A 20,679-nucleotide genomic window follows, 5' to 3' on the forward strand; every position below is an offset into this window, starting at 1 on the left:
GGAAGGAGGGAAGGAAGGAGGGAAGGAAGGAGGGAAGGAAGGAAGGAGAGACCACATAACAATAGTTGAGCCATTTTCAAGTCCTCCGACTATGTCAGGTGGCACCTTTCCACTTGTAATATGTCTATTGTTTGCTTGTGACAAAGAAGAAATAAACAGTAAATCTCTGTAATGTTTTCTAAGCTTTATTTTTTTTTTTCTTCTCTTACATACAGTCTGTGCAGCAGGAAGTTTTGCTGTATGGTTTGGCTAGAGAGCTATCAAAACAAACCTCACAGTTCATCATCCTTGTCTGTGAAATTTAATATGTCTGTAAATAAGAAAGGAAAAAGAAAAAAAAAAAGAAAAAAAAAGAAAAAAAAAAGGACAAAGGGAAAGGGAAAGGGAAAGGGAAAGGGAGAGGGAGAGGGAAAGGAAAAGAGGAACCTGAATCTTTCTGAATTAGACTAGTAAGCAGCATTTAGAAATGAGATTTTCATATTTTGATTTGAATAGTCTCAATCCACTCAGCAAGGAATGCAGAAGTTGATCTCAGCAATTCACTGAAATGATGGGTGTATCATTTCAATCCAGTATAAAATTTATTAAAAAAAAAAAAAAAGAAAAAAGGAATGTTACTATAGTTTTCTGAGCAGAGCCTCAGGCCAACCCTTCTTAGCTTAACTCTGTGGGAGGCAGAAAGCAAATAAATTTTGCAACTAATAAAGCATGGAAGCACTGAAGTAAACACCTAAAATTTATTATAATCGTCTGTTAGCTTCAAGACACAAATACCAGAATTCCAACACCTTAAATCTTAATTGCCTAAGAATTAGTCCACGTTGACTACCTGGTTAATGGAGCAAGAAGGACATTCCTCCCACAGCTTTAGACAGCTGCAGTGGGAGGCTCTGCAGCCCTGCTTGCCATTGACACACAAGGGAACACAAACTAGTAGGTTAATGTAAATGCTTGTTCTTTTCTTTACCAAAGTTAGGTGACAGGAGGCATCCTGAAATGCAGGACTGAGCAACTGAGAAGCACCGTATACTACTGGTAGTTGCAGGAGAGTTAAAGTCACAGTTTATATGCTGGTATTGTCCCTTCCTTCATTTGACCTATTGCCCATTGCTTAAAGCTAGATCAATTGTCAATGAATGTAGGACAGAAATGCTAGCAAAAATTGACATGCAGGATACTTACCATTATTAAAAAGATTTTTTTTTTGGAGTGGGTGGCATAAAAATGCATATAGAAAATACAGTGTTGAAAATCATTAGCAAAATTTAATAACGAAAATAATCCATTAACCTCTAAAGGTCAGAACTTAACACACTGTGCAGTGCTCTGTTAAGGTGCAAGTGGGGCTARAGTGATTCATAAGAGCTGAGAAGCAAATTTTTCATTTTTAAAAAACAATTCAAATATAACATTAGGTAGTTGATTGACTCCAGTTCACTTTGAATGGATCACTAGAAGTCCAATAACAATGATGAAATCAATTTTAATTGTTCAGAACTAAGGGTACGTTTTTCAAAGATCATTTAGATACCTAAAGGTGAAGGCAGATGATTAATGGGATTTTGAGATGTAAAACTCTTACTGGAAATGCTTCAGCCAACAAATGATTGTTGGCTGCTCTACAGCATATACCAGCTCCCTTAAATCTACCTCAAATTAAAAATTACTGACTTGTGATRGACTTTTAGTCATGGAAATTGCAGTGTGGCCGTAACAGTACATGAAAGAAAACAAGATTGCYCTGCACTTGCATTAGTTATTCCCTTAGGAATAAATTGTTGCCATAAAATACTGTCAGTGCAGACAATATTTTCTATCTAGTTCTTTTTAGCATCTTACAGAAAGGTCCTCATACTTATTTTGAAGATATCTTCAATTTTATATATTTTTTTTCTTGGTATATCCTCTTTAATAACTGAAGTGAGTGACTGGTTTCCAAAATCAGTTTGCCTGGCTTCTGCACAGACTTTTATTATGCCTTTCTCCTCTTAACTGCAAGTGGCATCTGACACCTTGTGCAGTTCCCCTGTGCAGGTACCTTCTGCCGATAGGAGGAGCTGAAGGAGCAGAAAAACTCGTATCACAACTGCCAGAAGAAAGACAGAAAACAGGTTTCAGGTGGAACACCTCCTTTCTGCAGTACTGGAGCCTGACTTTTGCGCTCCTGGAAAGTGAAGACCCACAAGACACCTCTCCTCCAGGTCTTGTGGTGGTTTCTACCTTTTGGTAGAAACTGCAGAGCAGAAGCACCCAGAGGCCGTAGAGGTACCTCTAACAGCTGAAGAAGCAACCAAAGTAGGGACTGTGAGAGTACATTGAAACTGGGACAGGTACCTCAGTTGAATCCTGACTCCCCACTGCATCAGAGCYGAGCAGCCCTAGTCCCCAGCTTATGCATCTGGCATCTCCAAATCACAGAAAGGAAAACAAGGCGATGTGCTACACAGCAGTTACAGCACTGCAGACCAAGACCCATTGGGACCCTGAGATGACAACTGCCCAGGGCACACGGCCACGTGCAGCCAGGGTCGCTTAAAGGAAAGTTTTCATAGCTTTGATCAGACTTATTAGAAGCTTGAAATCTGCCAATTAGACTTGAATTCAAAGTACTGGTTTAGGTAAAACCTAAGCTGTTTCAAGCCACTTTTTGGAATCATTTCTAACTAGAGGTAAAAATATTTTTTACTGTTTAAACCTGCTCACAGAATGAAAATTTTCTTCGGTTTTGGTGTTAAATTCAGACYCATCAACAGTAGGCCTAGTTCCTTTTCAGATTAACATTGTATAATTTTTATACATTGAGTATTTGAGGAAGTGTTCTAGATATAAAGCTTCCTACACTACCCATCATGGTAATACCAAGCTGTTCAACAACTGTAATTTGTGTCACTTACTAAGCTGCTGAGTCATCGAGCTGGTATTCCGCTGCCCTTGCATAGCAGGCCTGAATCCCTTGGTCATTCCACAGCTGCTTAATGAGCTTAGCCACTTCAGAAGACATATCACCRTCCTCTAGGGTTGCTGCCATGGCACAAAGTTGTTTTTCATCTTCCTAAAGAGAAATTGTAGTAAGTAATATGGAAACATGCTCTGCCTCTCCATGTCTTTGAAGATAAGCTTGTTTTACAGAATCACAGTATCACAGAATATTCAAGGTTGGAAGGGACCTCTAGAGATCATCTAGTCCAACCTTCCCACTCATGCAGGCACCCTAGAGCATGTGGCACAGGGYGGCATCCAGGAGGGTTTTGAAGACCTCCAGAGAAGGAGACTCCACAACCTCCCTGGGCAGCCTGTTCCACTGCTCTGTCACCCTCACATTAAAGAAGTTCCTCCTCACCTGGAGACRGAACTTCCTGTGCGCCAGCTTGTGGCCGTTACCCCTCGTCCTATCGCTGGCCACCAGTGAAAACAGCCTGTCCCCTTCCTCCCTGCATTCTCACTTCCTGAACTTATACATGTTAATCATATAATCATATGTTTTACTATGAGAGAAATTCCTTGTTTTCACAGTTTTCCTTCCATTTAGCTGTACTTGCTTGTGGGTGTAAAAATCCTTTTACAAGCTCACTTTAGGTAGTACCAAGGCTAGACTTACATAATACCTTTTTTAAAATACATACAAGATCTCAGTTTCATCTTACAACAACATGTTTACGTTAGGTCCAACCTGTAAAGACGGTTTTTATAAAAGAGGATAGTTCTGTATCATAAAGTAAACTAAAAATAATGCTTACATATATTTTGAATATATTAAAGCAGAAATTGAAATATAATATATTAATTTTATATGAATTATTCTCTAATTTCTTCTTTTTGCAGTGAACTCAAAAGACTTGAAGCCATTCATTAGATTAAAAAAWTTTTTTTCAGTAGTTAATGGCTTGGAAATGTATTTTAAATAAAGAGCAGGATTAAAAATAGGGTCATTTGATACACTGTCATAGCAATGGATAATTATAGAAAATAATTACTTCCTACTTCTAAGCAGACAACTGACATGACTTTTATTCAATCAGTAGTCTCAGAGGAAGAAATATATTCTGAAAGACACCATTTTGAAAGGAAGTATGCTTTATTCAAAAATAGAAAATATCTTCACAATAAATTGTAACAAATTTATGCTAAGAATATAATTTACTTTTAATTAGAAACTACAAGAAACTTTGGGAAAGTCAGAAACTGCTCAGAAATAAAACACTACAAGTTTTTAAGAAGGGGAGAATTTTTAAAAAGTTGGGATGGAGAATAAATGAAAAAGAGAAAAAAACAGAAAAAAAATCAGTTGAAAGAACAAGGAGAAGGGCARTACATTAAAAAATAGTTTCCTTTTAAATTAGACAAAAACTGCTCTATTCTGTGTACCCATCTTCTAGTTCTGTGCTCTGAGCAAGAGAACTGRCTCGTGCTTTCTTGTGTACGCTCCTGCTTGCGTGGAGACACTAACGCCCTCCAGAGAGCACGGTAGTTCAGCTTCAAGATAAGAGTTGAAATGTGCTCTTGTTCAAGATATCAACTATCATCTAATGGTTATAATCCTGCGATGCTGGATTTGATAGCTGAGTAGCCTTCAAGCCTTGAGCTCAGAATGTCCCAGTTAATGAGTTTGTTGATTATTACATAAAAGCTGATAATTGTGAATTTTGTTGCGTACGTAAAAAAGAAAGATAACAGCAGGTTTAGTTTATAATAACCCTAATAATGTTTTGATTCTCTCTGGCATTTATAGAGAATTTTTATGATTTTCATAGCAAAAATAGATTGCAATGGATCTTTAGAAAGAAAAGAAATCCCCCTCTTTCCAGAATAGATCTTGTTCAAAAGATCTCTAAAGCTTGCTAAGAATTACTATTTGTTTTTGTTTTTGTTTTGTATTTGATTATGGACCATGCCCAAAGAAAACCTGAACTGCTTAATACACATTTTCCCAGTCCTCAAAGCTGTGAAATCTCTTGAAAATCAGTTCTTTGAAGACAGCATGGATTTTTGCAGGTAAGTTTGTAACCTCCTTGCACTGTTCATTGCAACTTCAGTTTTGTAAAAGTAAATTCATATAAGAAACTCACATTGTAATCAGATGTATGATTTGAAGACTATAATTTTAACATGAAATTCAAAATATATTCAAAATATAAAAAGAAGTCCATAAAAAAGTATTGACAGTTTGGCAAATACTCATGTGTGGTCTACCATTATGCAAAGTAAATAAAACTTTGAATTTCATGTTAAAATTATAGTCTTCAAATCATACATCTGATTACAATGTGAGTTAGAGCAGTCAGCTTTTACTAGTGGGTGATACTTAGTTACGTCTGAGAAGCTGTTCCATGGTCAACTCCTGAAACAGTGACCCCTATGTAAAACCTGAACCATGAAGTTACTGAAAGTTCTCAGCTTGAACAGCTGGGGGGGAAAAAAAAAAAAGAAGTTTTACAGTTTTGATAATCTCTGTAAACACTTGTTACAAGGGAAGAGAATGTACTGGAAAAAAAAAAAAAAAGATTTAGTAAGGTCTGCCCTACCCTACGGACTCTGATCAAGCACTTATCGCATATTAGACTAAATGGACTAAAGAAGTGTGGATACAGAACTTCCTGTTGCTTTCAGAGTCACTTATGCATGTTCTTGAGTGATTGAAGACCAGCTGGAAGACCCAGCATGGATTTGCTGAAGGCATTTGCCTAGCACATGCCTGGCTGACCTGCTTARCTTTCTGCAATGTGATGACCGGCTTTGTCAAGGAGGGGAGAGATGGGGGTTATCTTGGCTTCAGCAAAGCCCTTGACCCATTCTCCTGCAATATCTGTATAGTCAGGCTGGTGAGATATGAACTGCCTAAGTGGGCAATAAGATTGGTGAAAAATTGATTAGGTGTTTGGACTCAAAGACTTGTATTGATCAGCAGTACAGAGTCCATCTGACAGACTGTTGCCAGTGGCATCCCTGAGGAAGTGATGCTAGGGCCAATACTATTTAATATCTGTTTAATGAGTTGGACAGTGAGATAGAATGCACTTTCAGCAAGTTTGTAGAAGGCACAAAATTGGAGGGAATGTTTACATTGGAAGGATAAGGCTGTTATCTAGAGAGGCCTAGGCAGGCTGCAATTTAGAACTGGAAGGAACATGGTGAAAGCAAAATCTGGAGAAGGAGCTCAGACAGGCTGTGATGTGAGATCTTCATATTTGTCCAGATCAAGTTTGCTAGGGCTGAGAAATTAGGCCAAAATGCTTGGGCATAGGAAGAACATATCTGAAGTACAGAGGGCAGATGCAAAGTCCGGACCTAGAAATAAGGATTGGTGAGGTTCTGTAGGTTCAGCTGCTTTAGGCAATGTATAGTCCCTGAATGTAAACTGGTGGAAGTGAAAGCTCATTTCGTATCAGTGAATGCAACTCATTTTAAAACAAATCTCTAAAGAACAGGCAGAAAACTAGAACAGGCAGAAAACTAGAACCAGTTGATATTCTGGGAGGCCTTTGAAAAATTTTTAGGAAAATCTGTATTACAAGCAATACTAGACATGTACTGGACAGAAAGATATGTTTTTCTCTTACTTCTGTCCCTGCCATTCAATCTGATCATCCTAAGATAACGAGAAGATAACAGTCTTCTTATTAAGAAGCAGGTACTGTTGCATTTGCAAGTTTACTTGTCAAAAGAAGCCAAAAGTTTTTTCATCTGATATGGACCTTCATATTGAATCCAACTATGTGATAGCTGCCATTTACACAGGAAAACAAAAGAATTAAAACTCTTCCTCAGACTTGTGGTGTCCCTGGTAAAACTTCTGAATAAACTATTCCTTGGTCATTGCATGGATCATCGTATTTGAAGGGTCTTAGTAAAAGCTGCAAAGTACTAGAATGATTGTTACTAGCTGCTTTAAAGAAGCTGGAGATAAAAGAAAGTGTTTTTGACCGTGCGCTAGTGCATAGAACTGCTAATGACGTGAGGAAGGACAAACCAAACTTTGCAATGTCAGGAACRGTCAGTGACTGCTTCCATATTGTGGTGGAGGTCTCTGGCCTGGGAGCAATGCAAAACTTAACTGTTCCCACTATGTCTAAATGATCTTTCCTTTCATGGCATAGCACTCATATTTATTCATAAAATGGAAATATTTATTACATTTTCAAATACCAGTGAATAAAAGAGCAAAAATTCACATTTTTCTCCCATGTCTTTGCTGTTTGAACATTTCTTTTRTAACAGAAATCAGAATTTATGCATTAAATGCATGAAAACATTGCAGAAATGAAAGTTAATACAAAGGTACATCTCAGGCATCATTCTGGAGAAAGAGAAAATAAAGAAGATGATGTCTTGTCACCTGCATAATTCAAGAAGTACTTAGTTTCCATTGTAATCAAGTAGGCACTGAACTCTCTTACTCTGTTCTACTAGCCCCTATTAGTATATCATCAAAATAAAAAAAAAAAAAGAAAATCAACAAACAAACAAACAAAAACCTATTTCAAGAGAAAAGGCATCAGACTTACAATTCTAGCTGGATTTTCATAACTGATTCCTAATACCGTCATTGCTTTCACAATAGATAGGATAGACTGCAATGCATTGCTGTAAATCACAGGTCTGAACTCCATGCGTTCCTGATATGTGAAACCATCTTTATGGATGATCCTGTTGTGAAAATAGAGAAAAACAAACAAACAAACAAAAACAACCARAATTATGATAGGCATTAAAGGAATAAGTCAAGAAATGGATCAAAATATATCAAGTGTTTCTGTGGTGTATGTAAAGAATACAAATTTAATCCATCTGATTTTTTGAAAAGCGTTCATCAAGGGTAAGAGCAAATTTAATCTGCTGGCACAGTTAATGGACAACAATTTCAATATCCTCTAGGTATTTACACTTATGAGGCTAGTATTTAACAAGGTGAATAGGTACTGTATTACTTTTGAGAAGATAACCTATGGTCTGTATCTAGAGCAAGTCTGGGACTTTCCACGTTCCTGTAGATGGGATGACAGTGCAAAGTGTCTTAGGCTACAGCTCATTTTGTTACTAGGAATCTATTATGTTAGTCATAGCTTTATTCACATTGTTTAGTCAATCTCATTTTTAACCTGAATTTATCTATACAGGAAAAATGACTTCAGTGGTATTTGTACACTGTACGCTGCTTCCTTGACAAATGATTTAATTTTTCCTATTTCTTTAAACTCAGCTTCACTTACAAAGTAATTAAAAGTAATTAAAAGCTAATAAAAGGCATTTAATACAAAAATGCAGTTACTGAAAGGTGTCCAGAGAGTTTGTCCCATATTCCAAATCCTGAGAGAGAGATTATAGCTTCATAGTCTTCCCTGACTGAGGAATGAGGTGGGGTTAAAATGCTCCAAGATCGGTTTACGGATTTTATTACGACTCAGAGATGTGTTTTTTTGTCCTTTTTGTTGTTGTTGTTGTGAAAAGGAAAACTTGATCTGTTTTGGCACAGTTGACTTTCAGTGAGCAGAGTATAAACTGCTTTGGCTAAGAAATACCTACCAGAACAAGGGCTCTGTTTTCCTCACCTCATTTGTTCAATGGCAATGGCCAAGGCCATGTAAATAAGCAAACACAAGCAAACAATTCTATTTTTTTTTCCCCTCTCTGGTCAGAGACAGTCTGAACAGCGTTATACAAGCAAAGAAGGGACGTGTGAAATGATGTGACTGATTCAGAGCTGTCCTTGTTTGGCAGTGTGATATTCTACTGGGCATTTGTTTTCTGATCCTCTGAAACATCCAGAAACGTCCACATGTCAACAGTGGTCTGAATGAAATAAGACTAGCCGAGGGAACACATTAATTCTCTTGGGAAAAACTAAGACATCTACATAACAATSCACTGGCTACTTTTAGATTATATCTTGGGACTAGATGAATGACTTGTCACTACTGGACATTTGTGGCCTGTGTATACAGGACCATGTAGCCCAGAGTTTCCACTGATGAAGAGGATCTCCTTTAACAGGTCAGATTGTCTTTAATGGGAAAGCAATTTCAGCTGTCATCAAGCAATGTTGAACCTTAGACTGGTACTCAGTTTAAGTGTACTTAAGAGAATTTTCCTCCCTCTTACTCTTCCTGTTTTTCTATAAATAGTGGAAGAGAACGCATAGAAACTCAGCTCCTCAGAACATGCAAACCTGAGCTTGGCTTAAATATTTTGTATGCAGTGATGCAAGTAACAGGATCTATGTGGAAGATGTGGTGTTTTGGGTGCGGTTGCAAAAATCTGGGAGGAGAGTGAAAGAAAAGCCTTGAGACTTACAATCCAAATGACTATTTTATGTTTTTATATACTTTTTCTTTGAAGAACAAAGGGAGGAAGAAAATAAAAATCCTGAAATAAAAGTAGATTCTGTAATTACAGAACGAGAAAGAATGAAACTTGCTTTTGCTTGAAACTTCTTATATATATTTATATCCATATATAAATAGATATATCCTCTGGCAGAATGTATGTTACCCAGTCTGTCAAATCAGTAGTGAATTTTGCTGCTCATTTTAAAGATACAACATTCTTAAAAAAAGATTTTGAAACAATGATGCCATCTTAATATGGCTTTATATCATCTGGGATAATTAGTTGCCTGATTATTTYTTTCAAAAATAAAGAAATACATGAAAGAATGAGGTGTTAGGTTGCTACCCATAATACCTRAATTTTAGAGGAAAAAAAAATTAGTCTTTTTTTTTTTTTTTTTTCTCCACACAAAGCGGATTTCTCACCAGCTAGGTGAAATTGATTCAGCCTCAACAGGCACAATGAGTTAACAAATATTGCAGTGTTTCATGCTTTTCACTTGTTAAGTTCTTATAATTCTGATTTCCATAAAGTAGATTTACATTACTATATTATGGCATAGCCCAGAAATACTCAACTTGTCTTTAAATAAGCTAGCTCACATGTTGTAAATGATCCACCTAGAGGCAGAGATTAGAAGCTTATTTTTTTCCTTTACAAACAATCTAACTTTTATAAAGCACGGCAATATATCTATATTTCAAACATCATAGGATATTATGTAAAGCGTAGTATTTGGGAGTCTAGAAATAATGAGGATTCTGAATTAGAAAAAATATATTAATAGTAGTAAAATAAAACTGATTAAATGATTTTGGTGGAAAGTTTGTGTTTTCAGCAAAATCTTTTTTTGGTAAACAGTTTAAAGCCTTTCTTGCTTAAAAAAAAMCCACTAAAATAGTATTCTTTACAGAGAAGTTCATCTTTTTAGGAAAAAAAATTAAAAAGACCATGATTCTGGCTGAAAGTTAACATTTTCTATGAAGAGTGAGTTTCCATCAACATAATTCTTGGAAAATAATTCCATTTGCAGTTAGATTGACTTGGTTTCACAACCATGCATGAAAAATTTGATGTTAAGTTGTAAATATGAAGAGGATGGAAAGAAAAATGAATTTGTCATTTCATTGAAGCCCAGGGAAATACAACTATTGACTTCCCTCTGTGTGCACCCAGTTTGTGCCAAGTAGACATCTTTCAAAACTATTCTTGGACTAGCTTTAAACTACAAATCACAACATCTTCCTAGCTACATGCTCAGTCAGAATCTGGACAGGGATTCCTGCATTTGAGATAGTCCAGCCTGCTTTTCCCCCACTTGATGGTTGTGTGAATGCTTTTTGAGGTGCTTCGTTCCCCTGTAAATAAGTTCTCCTGCACAGCTTAGATGGTGCCAGCAGGTACTCACTATGTAGGCCTGTGGCCAAACACTCGGTCATCTAGTCTGTGGGAAATGTGCAAAAAATCTTACTAGCCACAGGCAGGAGCTCTAACAGTGGTGAGGAGACCTAGAATGAGATACAGAGCCCAGTTTGGGAAAAAAAAAAAAAAAAAAAAAAAGAAATTAAAAAAGGCTTGGCTCTCCTGCTATAAAATGTGAAATTTCAATATTTTCTCTTGCAATACAGTGAAATCAAATAAACTAGTAGGACCAAATTAACATTGAACAAAAGGGAGAACATTGAACAATTCACATAATATATAATTAAACTGTGAAACTGCTTGACACATAATACTGTTGTTATTAATTTATATGGAATTAGTTSAAAAAGAGATGCAGCAGAGACTTAGGAGCAGATTATCTGGAGACTATTAAGCACAATGATACTATCTTGGGTTCAAGATGGTGTCTGAGTCACAGAACTTTTACTGAAACCAGTAAAATTGGAATTGGACCAGTGCATGATTTGTTCAGACAGATTTGACTACCAGACAAGCTGTGTGGCTTCAGTCACTTTGTATTTCTCTTTATATGGTTGAATGAGAACTTTATTAATGTTTCTTTGTATTTTATTCAAATAAATATGAATATTGTACATTAGCTACATAACTTATACTACAAATATCCAAATTCAACAACTGATAAGCATATTCATATACTTACTTCATTTGCTTTACAATAGTGCTCTTTCCTGACTCTCCAGCACCTGCAGAAGGGGAATGTTGAGGAAATGTGATACACAAATAACTAGAAAGTTTTAAGAATATTTTTGTGCCATACATAAGTGTTCATTTACAGAGAGGCATACAGATATTTCAGGCCGCCCTCCTACGAATATAATCCTCCCTTGTTTTAGTTCAAAGACTTAGAATGAATGAAATCGTGGTACAAGAATATTAATTCTGATTTAGTTAGATATGAAATTAAATTCAAGGAGTCTGGCCTTCCTACCTGTTGTAAAAGGAATGCAAGCACAATCTACCCTTTTCCTTGGGAAACCAATGTGGGTGACTCTCGGTGAGCTGCAGTGAAAATGGGAGGAACAGGGCTTGGCAAGACCTGGCAAACCTGAACTATGATTTGAAGGTACCTCAGGAGAAGATTTAATTTTGAATATGAATCCATGAGAGAGGATTCCTTATTCAACTCTGCAGATTATCATTTACCTCACTGGACAGTGTCATATGCTTTTGATAAAAAAACAAGTTTGGTACTTACTGTTCTATCTGGAGGCTTCTTAATGAGTGGAATGAACTCACTACCAACTTTCTAAACAGATTTTGTGAATCTAATAATATGTAAATAACAGGGATGAATTTACACAGATGCACCACTACAAACAGCAAATCACATGCAAAGCGTTTTCTAAATCCTRTGATGTGAATAGCAGAAAATGCTAAAGAAAACACCAAGCCTATGCAAAGTGAGATGATGCTGCCATCTGTCACAGTTTGGAAAAAACGACCACTTTGACAACAGTGGTTTTGCATTTGCAACCAGTTGTAAATGTGTAAATTTGTTATATCATTCATTATCCTCCCAGTACTCCTCTAAAGAACTTGCAGCATTTACTACAGCAAGGCGGCATTTGCTACCTTTTTTTTTTCTAAGGAAAGAGCTGTTCTGAGGCTGCAGACATTCACCCTTTGTGGGAAGAGGCCAGACAGCATAATACCTGAGTGAATCTCYCTTGCAGAAGAGAAACACAAAGTTGAAACAGAATAAGAGGAAAACTTGTATCTTATGGGTATGTTTTTCTACCTCTGCTTTAATCAAAATAACCAACCACACACAAGCTTTGGCTATGCTCCAGAGTATCATGTCAGCTATATTTGCACTTCAGGAAACTGGTCAGAAACAATTTACTTTGCACCTGCTTCCTTTCTTCCTCCTCCATCATGTGCAGCCTCCCTTTCTGGCCAGAACATCAGGCTGAGGGCAGGGGCGGCAGCACTTCCCTCTCTCTGTATCCCTGCACTCCAGGGACCAGCCCAAAACTACAGAGGTCCTGGTGCCGTTATAGCCCTTAAATGACTGCCCAGAGAGTAGAAGGCCTCTTTTCATTGCTGCCGCCCTTCAGGAGGCAGCAAAAAGGGCAGTTATTAACAAGTACAGATCTCCTGAATAAAATACAGGGACTAGCTCTATATCCAGTCCAAACTCAGGCCTAGCTCAAGGCTTAATTTTTAAAAATCTTTTTTTTTTTTTTTTTTTTTTTCTGGATGCAGCTGTATAGATCAGTCCAAAAGGGAGCAGCAGTAATATGCTGTAGCTTGCATTTCGCCTTTCATCTACTTAAGATCTTCCAGCTTTTTGAAATGTTATTTCTGATTTGTATCTTTCTATTTTAATGTAAAATTTACTTGAGATGGGTACCTCAGAAATAAAGGCACAGAAACATGGGTGTGTGACTGAATTTCTGGGCCTACTCCTGGGAGCTGAAAGATGTCATCAGTGTCAGTGATGTCAGTTGGAGATGGTCAGCATCCCTCAGCACTGACTGAAATCCAAATGCAACATCCCTTGCCAACTATCTGTAGTGAAGTAAGCAAATATTTGCTCTTTGATAAACTAGGAAACGGTAAAAAAAAAAAAAAAAAAGACTTGCTAGATTGTCTAAATCAAACCGTTCTGTAGATAAAACTAAGATTGAAACTTGAGGGTTCCTGGCTCTCAGATTCATAGTCTGTTCATGAGGTATGAGTACAAGGGGAAATACCAGTCTCCACATTGCACAGGAGCTCTTTCACATTGTCTGCTATCAAGCTGGGCTGCAGTCCTTTGATGATAAGCGTTAAGATATCAGGTCTACTAGATCAGCCTGTGACATCTCTTTCAGATCTCTCCTTAAAAATATTTCAACCTGGAATTTAGCAATTCTCAACAATGTCATGTCTTGGTGATTATCTCTCTCTCTTTTTTTTTTTTTTTTTTTTTTTTCTCTTAGGCTGATTTACACAGACTTTTAAGAGTGATTTTTTTTCTAAGTATTCGACCTTAAGTCACTTATCTTTAAATGCTAAACTGAAGCTTGACTGGATTCACTTTGCCTACCAACTGATAGGATTTTGAATTCATATTGTTCATTCTTTGTTGTACTGTTTTTGAGGTTTTAATAACTATAAATGAATATTATCCTTTAAAATTACCAGAGGACCAAATAAATTCTTTATGACTGATTATACAGAAGTTAATGGAAATACTTTAATTCAGTCTTTATAGGAATGTTGGTCTGCTGTGTTTGTATATTATCACATTGCACTTAATGTTATTAGATAGCTTACAAACAGTTTGAATATGTTTTAAATGCTACCTACTGCAACAGCATCTAGCACAGGTAGTAGTAATGATGTTTCAGAGCTTCATGATAAATGATAAACTTACTTTAGGCCAAACAAGTCAGATATAGATATTACTGTTATTTTTTGTGCTGTTAGAGACACAGGGGTGTTGCAGAAAGAGACATGGAAAGATTCATAAGGTAGTATCTAATGTGGATATGCCCTAGAGTCAACAGAAAGAAACAGGCAAGTATGGTTTATTTCATCTAACTACAGTTGACTAAAATTATTTAGACAATTTTGTTACATTGACTTTTCGAGAGTCACAAAGGGATGCAGATACCTAAAAATCTTGTCAAGATAAGCATTTTGAGAGTACCTCATTGCTACCATGAGCTATGTGGAAGCTTTGATGACTACTGTAGTCTCACACCTAACACTGAGAGGACTAAATTTAAGTGAGACATTCAATTTTTAAAAGCACGATTTTTAGAGGATCAGAAAAGATGCTAAAAGGGTTATGTGCTAATGGATTCACAATTTAAGGTAACTTGTAAAAACAGCCTAAGGATAACTGGGCTATCTGCATAAGCAGCCAACATGCAACATGTAACCGACTTCTCTGTCCAGAAGCAGCGAGGTACCAGGAGTCCCTGCATGTGCCCTGAGGTGTTTACAGCTGAACTCACCAGGCCTGTCTCTTAGGGTAAACTCATGTAGCATTCACAATCAAAGCATTTCCTGAGTAAATTATTCTAAAGATACCTAGGAAATACAGTTCTTCTCTTAAAAAAAGCAACACTGACCACCTTGTGCTCTATGTTTACATGAGCTGGAAAATATATAAACAGTTCGTTTACACTCCCAGTTTGGCTCACTTCCATTTTGCTTCATAGCTTTATTGCCTTGCCCACACCCTACTTAACTCTCCCATTTCTTTCTGGAAATCACGGAAAAATTTCCATAAAGAAGCTGACATAACAGTTTTAGGTGTGTGTTGTACTTCACAAATGGATTGCTGGGTGGCTTCCTACAAAGCATGCATGCGGTGTAACATGATGATAAATTATACTTTTTGACCTATMCTTTTTGATACCAGTGAAATAAAATTTTCACCTTGGAGTTTACTCCAGGCTCATAAAACAATCAGATTTTTTGGAAGTTCAGATATGCAGAGGACATATGCAGATCTTTGTGGAGAAGGCAGGGAGTGGTACAGTCTTTACAGCATAAGCACATCTAGCACAGAAGATTTGAAGCTTCTAGCACCTGAACAGTATGTGAAGAACATCAGATAAAWAAATAAAGTAAGAAAGAAAGAAAGAATTTTCCTGTTGTCCTGAGCTTGTTCTATGAATAGCAAATGATTAGCTTATCAGGGATAATGTGTTTGCCCAGATCATGGGACCCAAACATAATCGAATGTTGTGTCATTAATTTCTGTATGTAACTTCATTTTTGTCAAATAACCTACTGAAGAGCACAGAAAGACCAGGCTAGCTATTATATTGCCCTATCAGGAAAAGGATGAAATAGATTTTTAAAATATTTTAATCATAAGAACATTACAATCAGACTAAAAACTTATAATATGCATTTACACTTTTTTCCCTGAATACCTTCAACTAATTTGCCTATTGCAAAAGAAACAATGGTGACATGTGGTCCATAACACATTGTCTAAATGAACAGAAATACGTTTATGTGTAAATTGTTTCCTGGGAATCTCACTACAATCCCAGATAGAATAGATCATAATAAATTTGCTTACTATTCATTCATAAATTAAATTTTCTTTAAAAGATTGTTTGTAGCATGGCTATATATATGTATCCTAGTGCTTTAAATCAGTCTGATTCAATGCCTAAAATACTTTTTTGGATTTTTTTTTTCTCTCCTCTCTCGTTCTCTTTTCTTCCATGATGGGACTATTCTGGTTGACGTGCATGGAGCTTTCCAGCCTGTGAAAGCAGTACTCTAGATCACCTTATAGGCATGGATAACAAGCTTGGACCTAAATAATCTAAAATTTGAAATTTTCCAACTTTGTCCCTTATGAACATCAGCCTAGCAGAGGAGGATTCCAGGTGTTCAAACACATACACTCCGTCTCAAGGATACAATACCTTTGCACTAGGCTCAAACGGTATTTTGTTCACCTTTTGTTTTCCATCACCGACCAAATGCCAGCTTTTACATCTATATTCTTTTTTTCTTTTCTAATCTGCTTTTTTACCAGATTTTTATTTCCTTGTGACCTATRCAAAAACAGTTGCCTACGAAAAAGAATTTCTAAAATACTGACAAAATAGGTTTTTAAGTCAAGTATAGCATGAATAAAATGATATTGTATAAATATGTAGCATAAAACTTTTAAGTATTTCTAAATCTGCTGTTTGTGCTGTCTTATGAAAGAGTGCTTCTGTCTTTGATGAAACTGGAGTATGTCGATTTTGAAAGGAATGAAAGAAAAGTTTCTTTCACGTAGCTTGCAATTAATCTCAAATCATATGACCAAAGGTATCTTGAGACTAAAATTTTAGTGAGGTCAATAAAAAGTTGATTGCACATATTCAAGTGTATTCAAGATCCTAATACTAAATGYATACATATTTTCTGGGTGGAATAGTTTGTTTTCTGGTGTGAGACAACCTCCAAGACAACTGCCAAGACATGGCATTGAGGAACAAATCCTGTTCTTGTACTGCTTAACCTATAAACTCCTCTTACAGAGTTTCTTGCATCTGCTTAATGGCAAGTATTGGGTGAGGTCAGAGACAGAACACTGGAATAGATGGACTCCAGCTCTAACTCAGGATGCAGATTCCTTTTTCTAAGAACAGTCACAAAGTATATAATAACACACTTTTCCTGTATTTGACCAATTTAAGCCTGTCTCAAAAAGGTTAATAGCTTGTATCAAGTGTGTATGTGGTATATAAGATTTCATGTTCTTCACAAAATGGAACAACTTTATGAACTGAAATCTCAGTATTGTCAGTAGACAGCAGTACTGTCCATCCCTCTATCCACAATATCATTTCTATACATTGAGAAAAGCTCTAAGTCACTTCCTGATGCTGTAGAAAGTAAAGAAAAAGAAATGGAAATAAACATTTTCAAAATGTGGTGATACCTATGTATTTTCTTTTTAATCAATTCCTTTGCTTAATCCTCTGTAAATGAATGTACCTAACCCTAAAGAAGAAGGGAAATGGAAAAAAGGAAAAGYGAGGAAACAGATGACAGGAAGGGAATGAGCAGAAAGAAAAACAACCCACATTTTTCATAAGAAAAGAGCAGAATATTTAGTCTAACAATATTTCTAATTCATTAATGTATTTTCATTTTAAAAGAATCTCTTCATGGGAAAAAATAATAGCAATAAATAATATCAATTTCTATTCTTTTTTTTTTTTTTTTTTACCCAGCAATAGTAGTTTGACTGTTCTGGCTTCCCTCTCTGCATCTTCCTGGAGTTTCTTCTCCAGTTCTCTAGATCTTCTAGCTGACTCCTTGCTTTCAGAACTGACTCCGCTTCCCATCTTGAGCTGTTAAATAATTAAGTCCTTGTTTGTCCCAGCTTGGTTACTTCTGATTCAGCTAGCTACTTTAATTCAGAAGGAGAGCATGTGCGCTGAGAAAATCTAGAAATCCCATTCAACATTCTGCATTCAGTCTTCAGATAAAATAGTYCCTTTTCCTCTGTCGCATGACCTGGAGATGTTACAGTCTAAGGTTTATATAGGGACATAAAACTGCATTGTTGTGATGTCACAGAATTAAAATGATCCATTTATAACTGAGGCGTCATTTTTTATTTTGAATAATTTACACATAAAGCATTTGCATATTCTGCATTTTCATGATATTATGGYAAGATGATTTATTTTCTAGTAATTGCCATAGATACTTCATTRCAGTTCTACTTTATGTGGTTATTCCTTGACCATAATATTTTCTGTTTTTTCTATAATTTTATTAGTGGCAATTGGTTTTAGCTGAAAGCACCATACTCTTCTTTGTATAAGAAAGGATAAAGGCCAGAGTCTCTCCACTGATATAATTATTTTCTCTTAGTGTATTCATAATTTAATATTGATATAGAAGTATTTTTTGGAGGACACATTACTTGGCATGAATTCTCAGCTCTGTATTGAGAAATTATGCTGTGTTATAATCCACAGCTGACTGCAGTGGACAAGAGAAGAATTATTCTCAGGACTGAAAGGTGCAAAACAACSTCTTTCTGATTCCTTCTCTTTAGGTAAGATATTTCAAAAAAATAAATCTTAATGGTCTGCAAAATTATAATTAATTAATATTCACTCATAAGAGTTAATAATGCTTAGACTTTACATTGTATAAGCCTTATAAGGTTTAACCTGGGATTAATGATTAAGGTAAATCTAAACATTCAGATCAGTTTGAGTGACCTTAGATATATTTCTAGGCCAGAAGAGAAATGAAGAGGGGCAAAGCTCCTCATTCCTCCTATTAAAAGAATAAAAATTCTTATAGAAGTAGCTGGACGCCAGCTGTAATAGGAAGGCAAGTAGCTTTGCATAAGTGGAGAATGGGAGATGGTGGCATAAAGATCAGCTGTATGACTATGGGCTGTGCTCCATTTGATCAGGAGCGAGGTCTTCCAGTAAAAGAACAGATGGTTTCCTGTGCTAGACCCATTCAATAGCGAGTGTCTTCTCRTGCTTAAATAGGATGACACATTGCAGCAAAGATGTGCAGTCGTACTACTTCAGTGTATACTTTTTGAGCAGTGGAGTGAGAAACTGTCTTTTAATCCTCTTTGCTTTGATGTGCCAGGGATGAATAACTGGTACTTATTAATAGCTATTTTTTTACATATATATTTAYATAGCAAGAAAATTTTCTGTTTTGTTAAGCCTATATAAGCCTATATTCCTGTTTTGCTTATTCTTTAAAACATCAAATAATAAGATCTTTAATCAGCAATACTGACAACTTGTTCCATTTGTTTAAAGGATAAGCAGTATTAGAAGTGTGGCATCAATGCTAGGTGTCTATTTATCAAATCTGCACATATGTACAATCCACCTGTGCAATTCAGTAGGTTTGAAAARTAAATCTCTTTGAGCATTTCTGGACACTAACTGAATTTACAGATTAACTCATACAGCCACAAACCATGGAGGAGAACATTATCTGCAGATACAGGACCTGATTCACCACTGAGTTACTCCAAGCATGCACTGACTGTTATAGAAGGCACCCATGAAAGCTGATGGAGCTGGCTGCTGTCACTGCAAGGCTACTCTTCATTAGTTTTGAAATGACATTGTAATGAGAAGAGAATCCAGAGGACTGTAAGAAAGCAATTGTCCTGTTTTCAAGAGGTAAAGAGGATCTGGGAAACTACAGACTGGTTACTTCCATCCCTGGGAATGTGATGGAGTAACTAATCCTGGATACTATTTCCAGATATGTGAAGGAGAAGACAGTGACTGGGAATAGTCAACATGGATTTACAAAGGGAAAACCATACTTAATCAATCTGATCACCTTCTATGATGAAATCACTGGCCTGGGGGATAAAGGGAGAGCAGTGAAAGTTTTTGTTTCATCAGCTGTCTCCTATAACATCMTTATAAATGGTAATGAAGTTCAGGCTAGACAAGTGGCCTGTGAGGTGGGAAGACTTGCTAAATCCGAAACGTTGTGATCAATGTCATSAACTTCTGCTAGAGACCAGTGGTGTCCTGTAGCAGTCAATACTGATGACAGTACGAACACCTTCATTAATGACCTGGATAATGTGACCAAATGCACCTTCACCAAGCTAGTTGATGACACAAAACTAGGAGGCACGGCTAATACATCAGATGGTTTCTCTGCCATTCAAGAGAATTCATTAGGCTAGAGAGACAGGTTCATAAAGCTCGACAAAAGGAACCACAAAGTCCTGCTCCTAGACAGGAATAAATCTAGGCACCAGAGTTTGGGGGACAACCAACTGGAGAGCAACTTTGGAGTGGGCATTCTCAAACTGACCATGAGCTACTAATGCACTCTCATGGCAAAGGCTGATTGCATCCTGTGGTGCAATCCATGACAGCAGGTGGAGGGAAGTGATCCTTTAATCAGCATCATTGAGGCCAYAGTTGGAGTACTGTGTCTAGTTCTGGGCTTCTCAGCACAAGAGGGGCATGGACTTCTCGCAGCAAGTCCAGCAAAGGGCTCTAAAGATTTTTAAGGGACAGGAGCATCTCTCATATGAGGAGAGCCTGAGATAARTGGAACTGCTTTATATGGAGAAGAGAAAGACCACATGACCTCTTGTCATCTGTTTATAAGTATTTGAAGGGAGGATGTACAGAGTACGGGGACAGACACTTCTCAGTGATGCCAAGTGGTAGGACAAGAGGCAAAGGGCACAAATGAAACACAGGAAATTTCACTTGAACACAAGAAAGCACTTCTTTGCTGTGTAGGTATTTGAACATTGGAACAGGTTGCCCGGGGAGAGGCTTTGGAATATCCTTCCTTGGAGATATTCAAAACCAAACTTGACTGTTTTCATTTTACCTGGAAAGATAAAGCAGATTTTGGAAGATGAATGAATAGGATCTTTTTTTTTTTTTTTTTTTTTTTTTT

At 36.7% G+C, this 20,679-nt stretch overlaps 1 protein-coding gene across 1 annotated transcript in view; it reads right to left on the reverse strand.

Moving 5' to 3' along the window:
* The window catches only part of GNAT3 (G protein subunit alpha transducin 3), a 22,280-nt gene extending 4,689 nt beyond the window's left edge, over positions 1-17,591 (reverse strand). The window contains exons 1-4 of the mRNA XM_026052208.1: positions 17,474-17,591; positions 11,429-11,471; positions 7,503-7,644; positions 2,895-3,052 (exon numbers count right to left, since the gene is read on the reverse strand). Of these exons, the coding sequence (XP_025907993.1) occupies positions 2,895-3,052; positions 7,503-7,644; positions 11,429-11,471; positions 17,474-17,591 (461 nt within the window). The remainder of the gene's footprint in view (positions 1-2,894; positions 3,053-7,502; positions 7,645-11,428; positions 11,472-17,473) is intronic.
* Between the last annotated feature and the right edge of the window lie 3,088 nt (positions 17,592-20,679).

The sequence above is a fragment of the Nothoprocta perdicaria genome, unplaced genomic scaffold (genome assembly GCF_003342845.1).
Source record: "Nothoprocta perdicaria isolate Ctin4 unplaced genomic scaffold, notPer1 scaffold_85, whole genome shotgun sequence".
NCBI classification, from domain to species: Eukaryota; Metazoa; Chordata; class Aves; order Tinamiformes; family Tinamidae; genus Nothoprocta; species Nothoprocta perdicaria.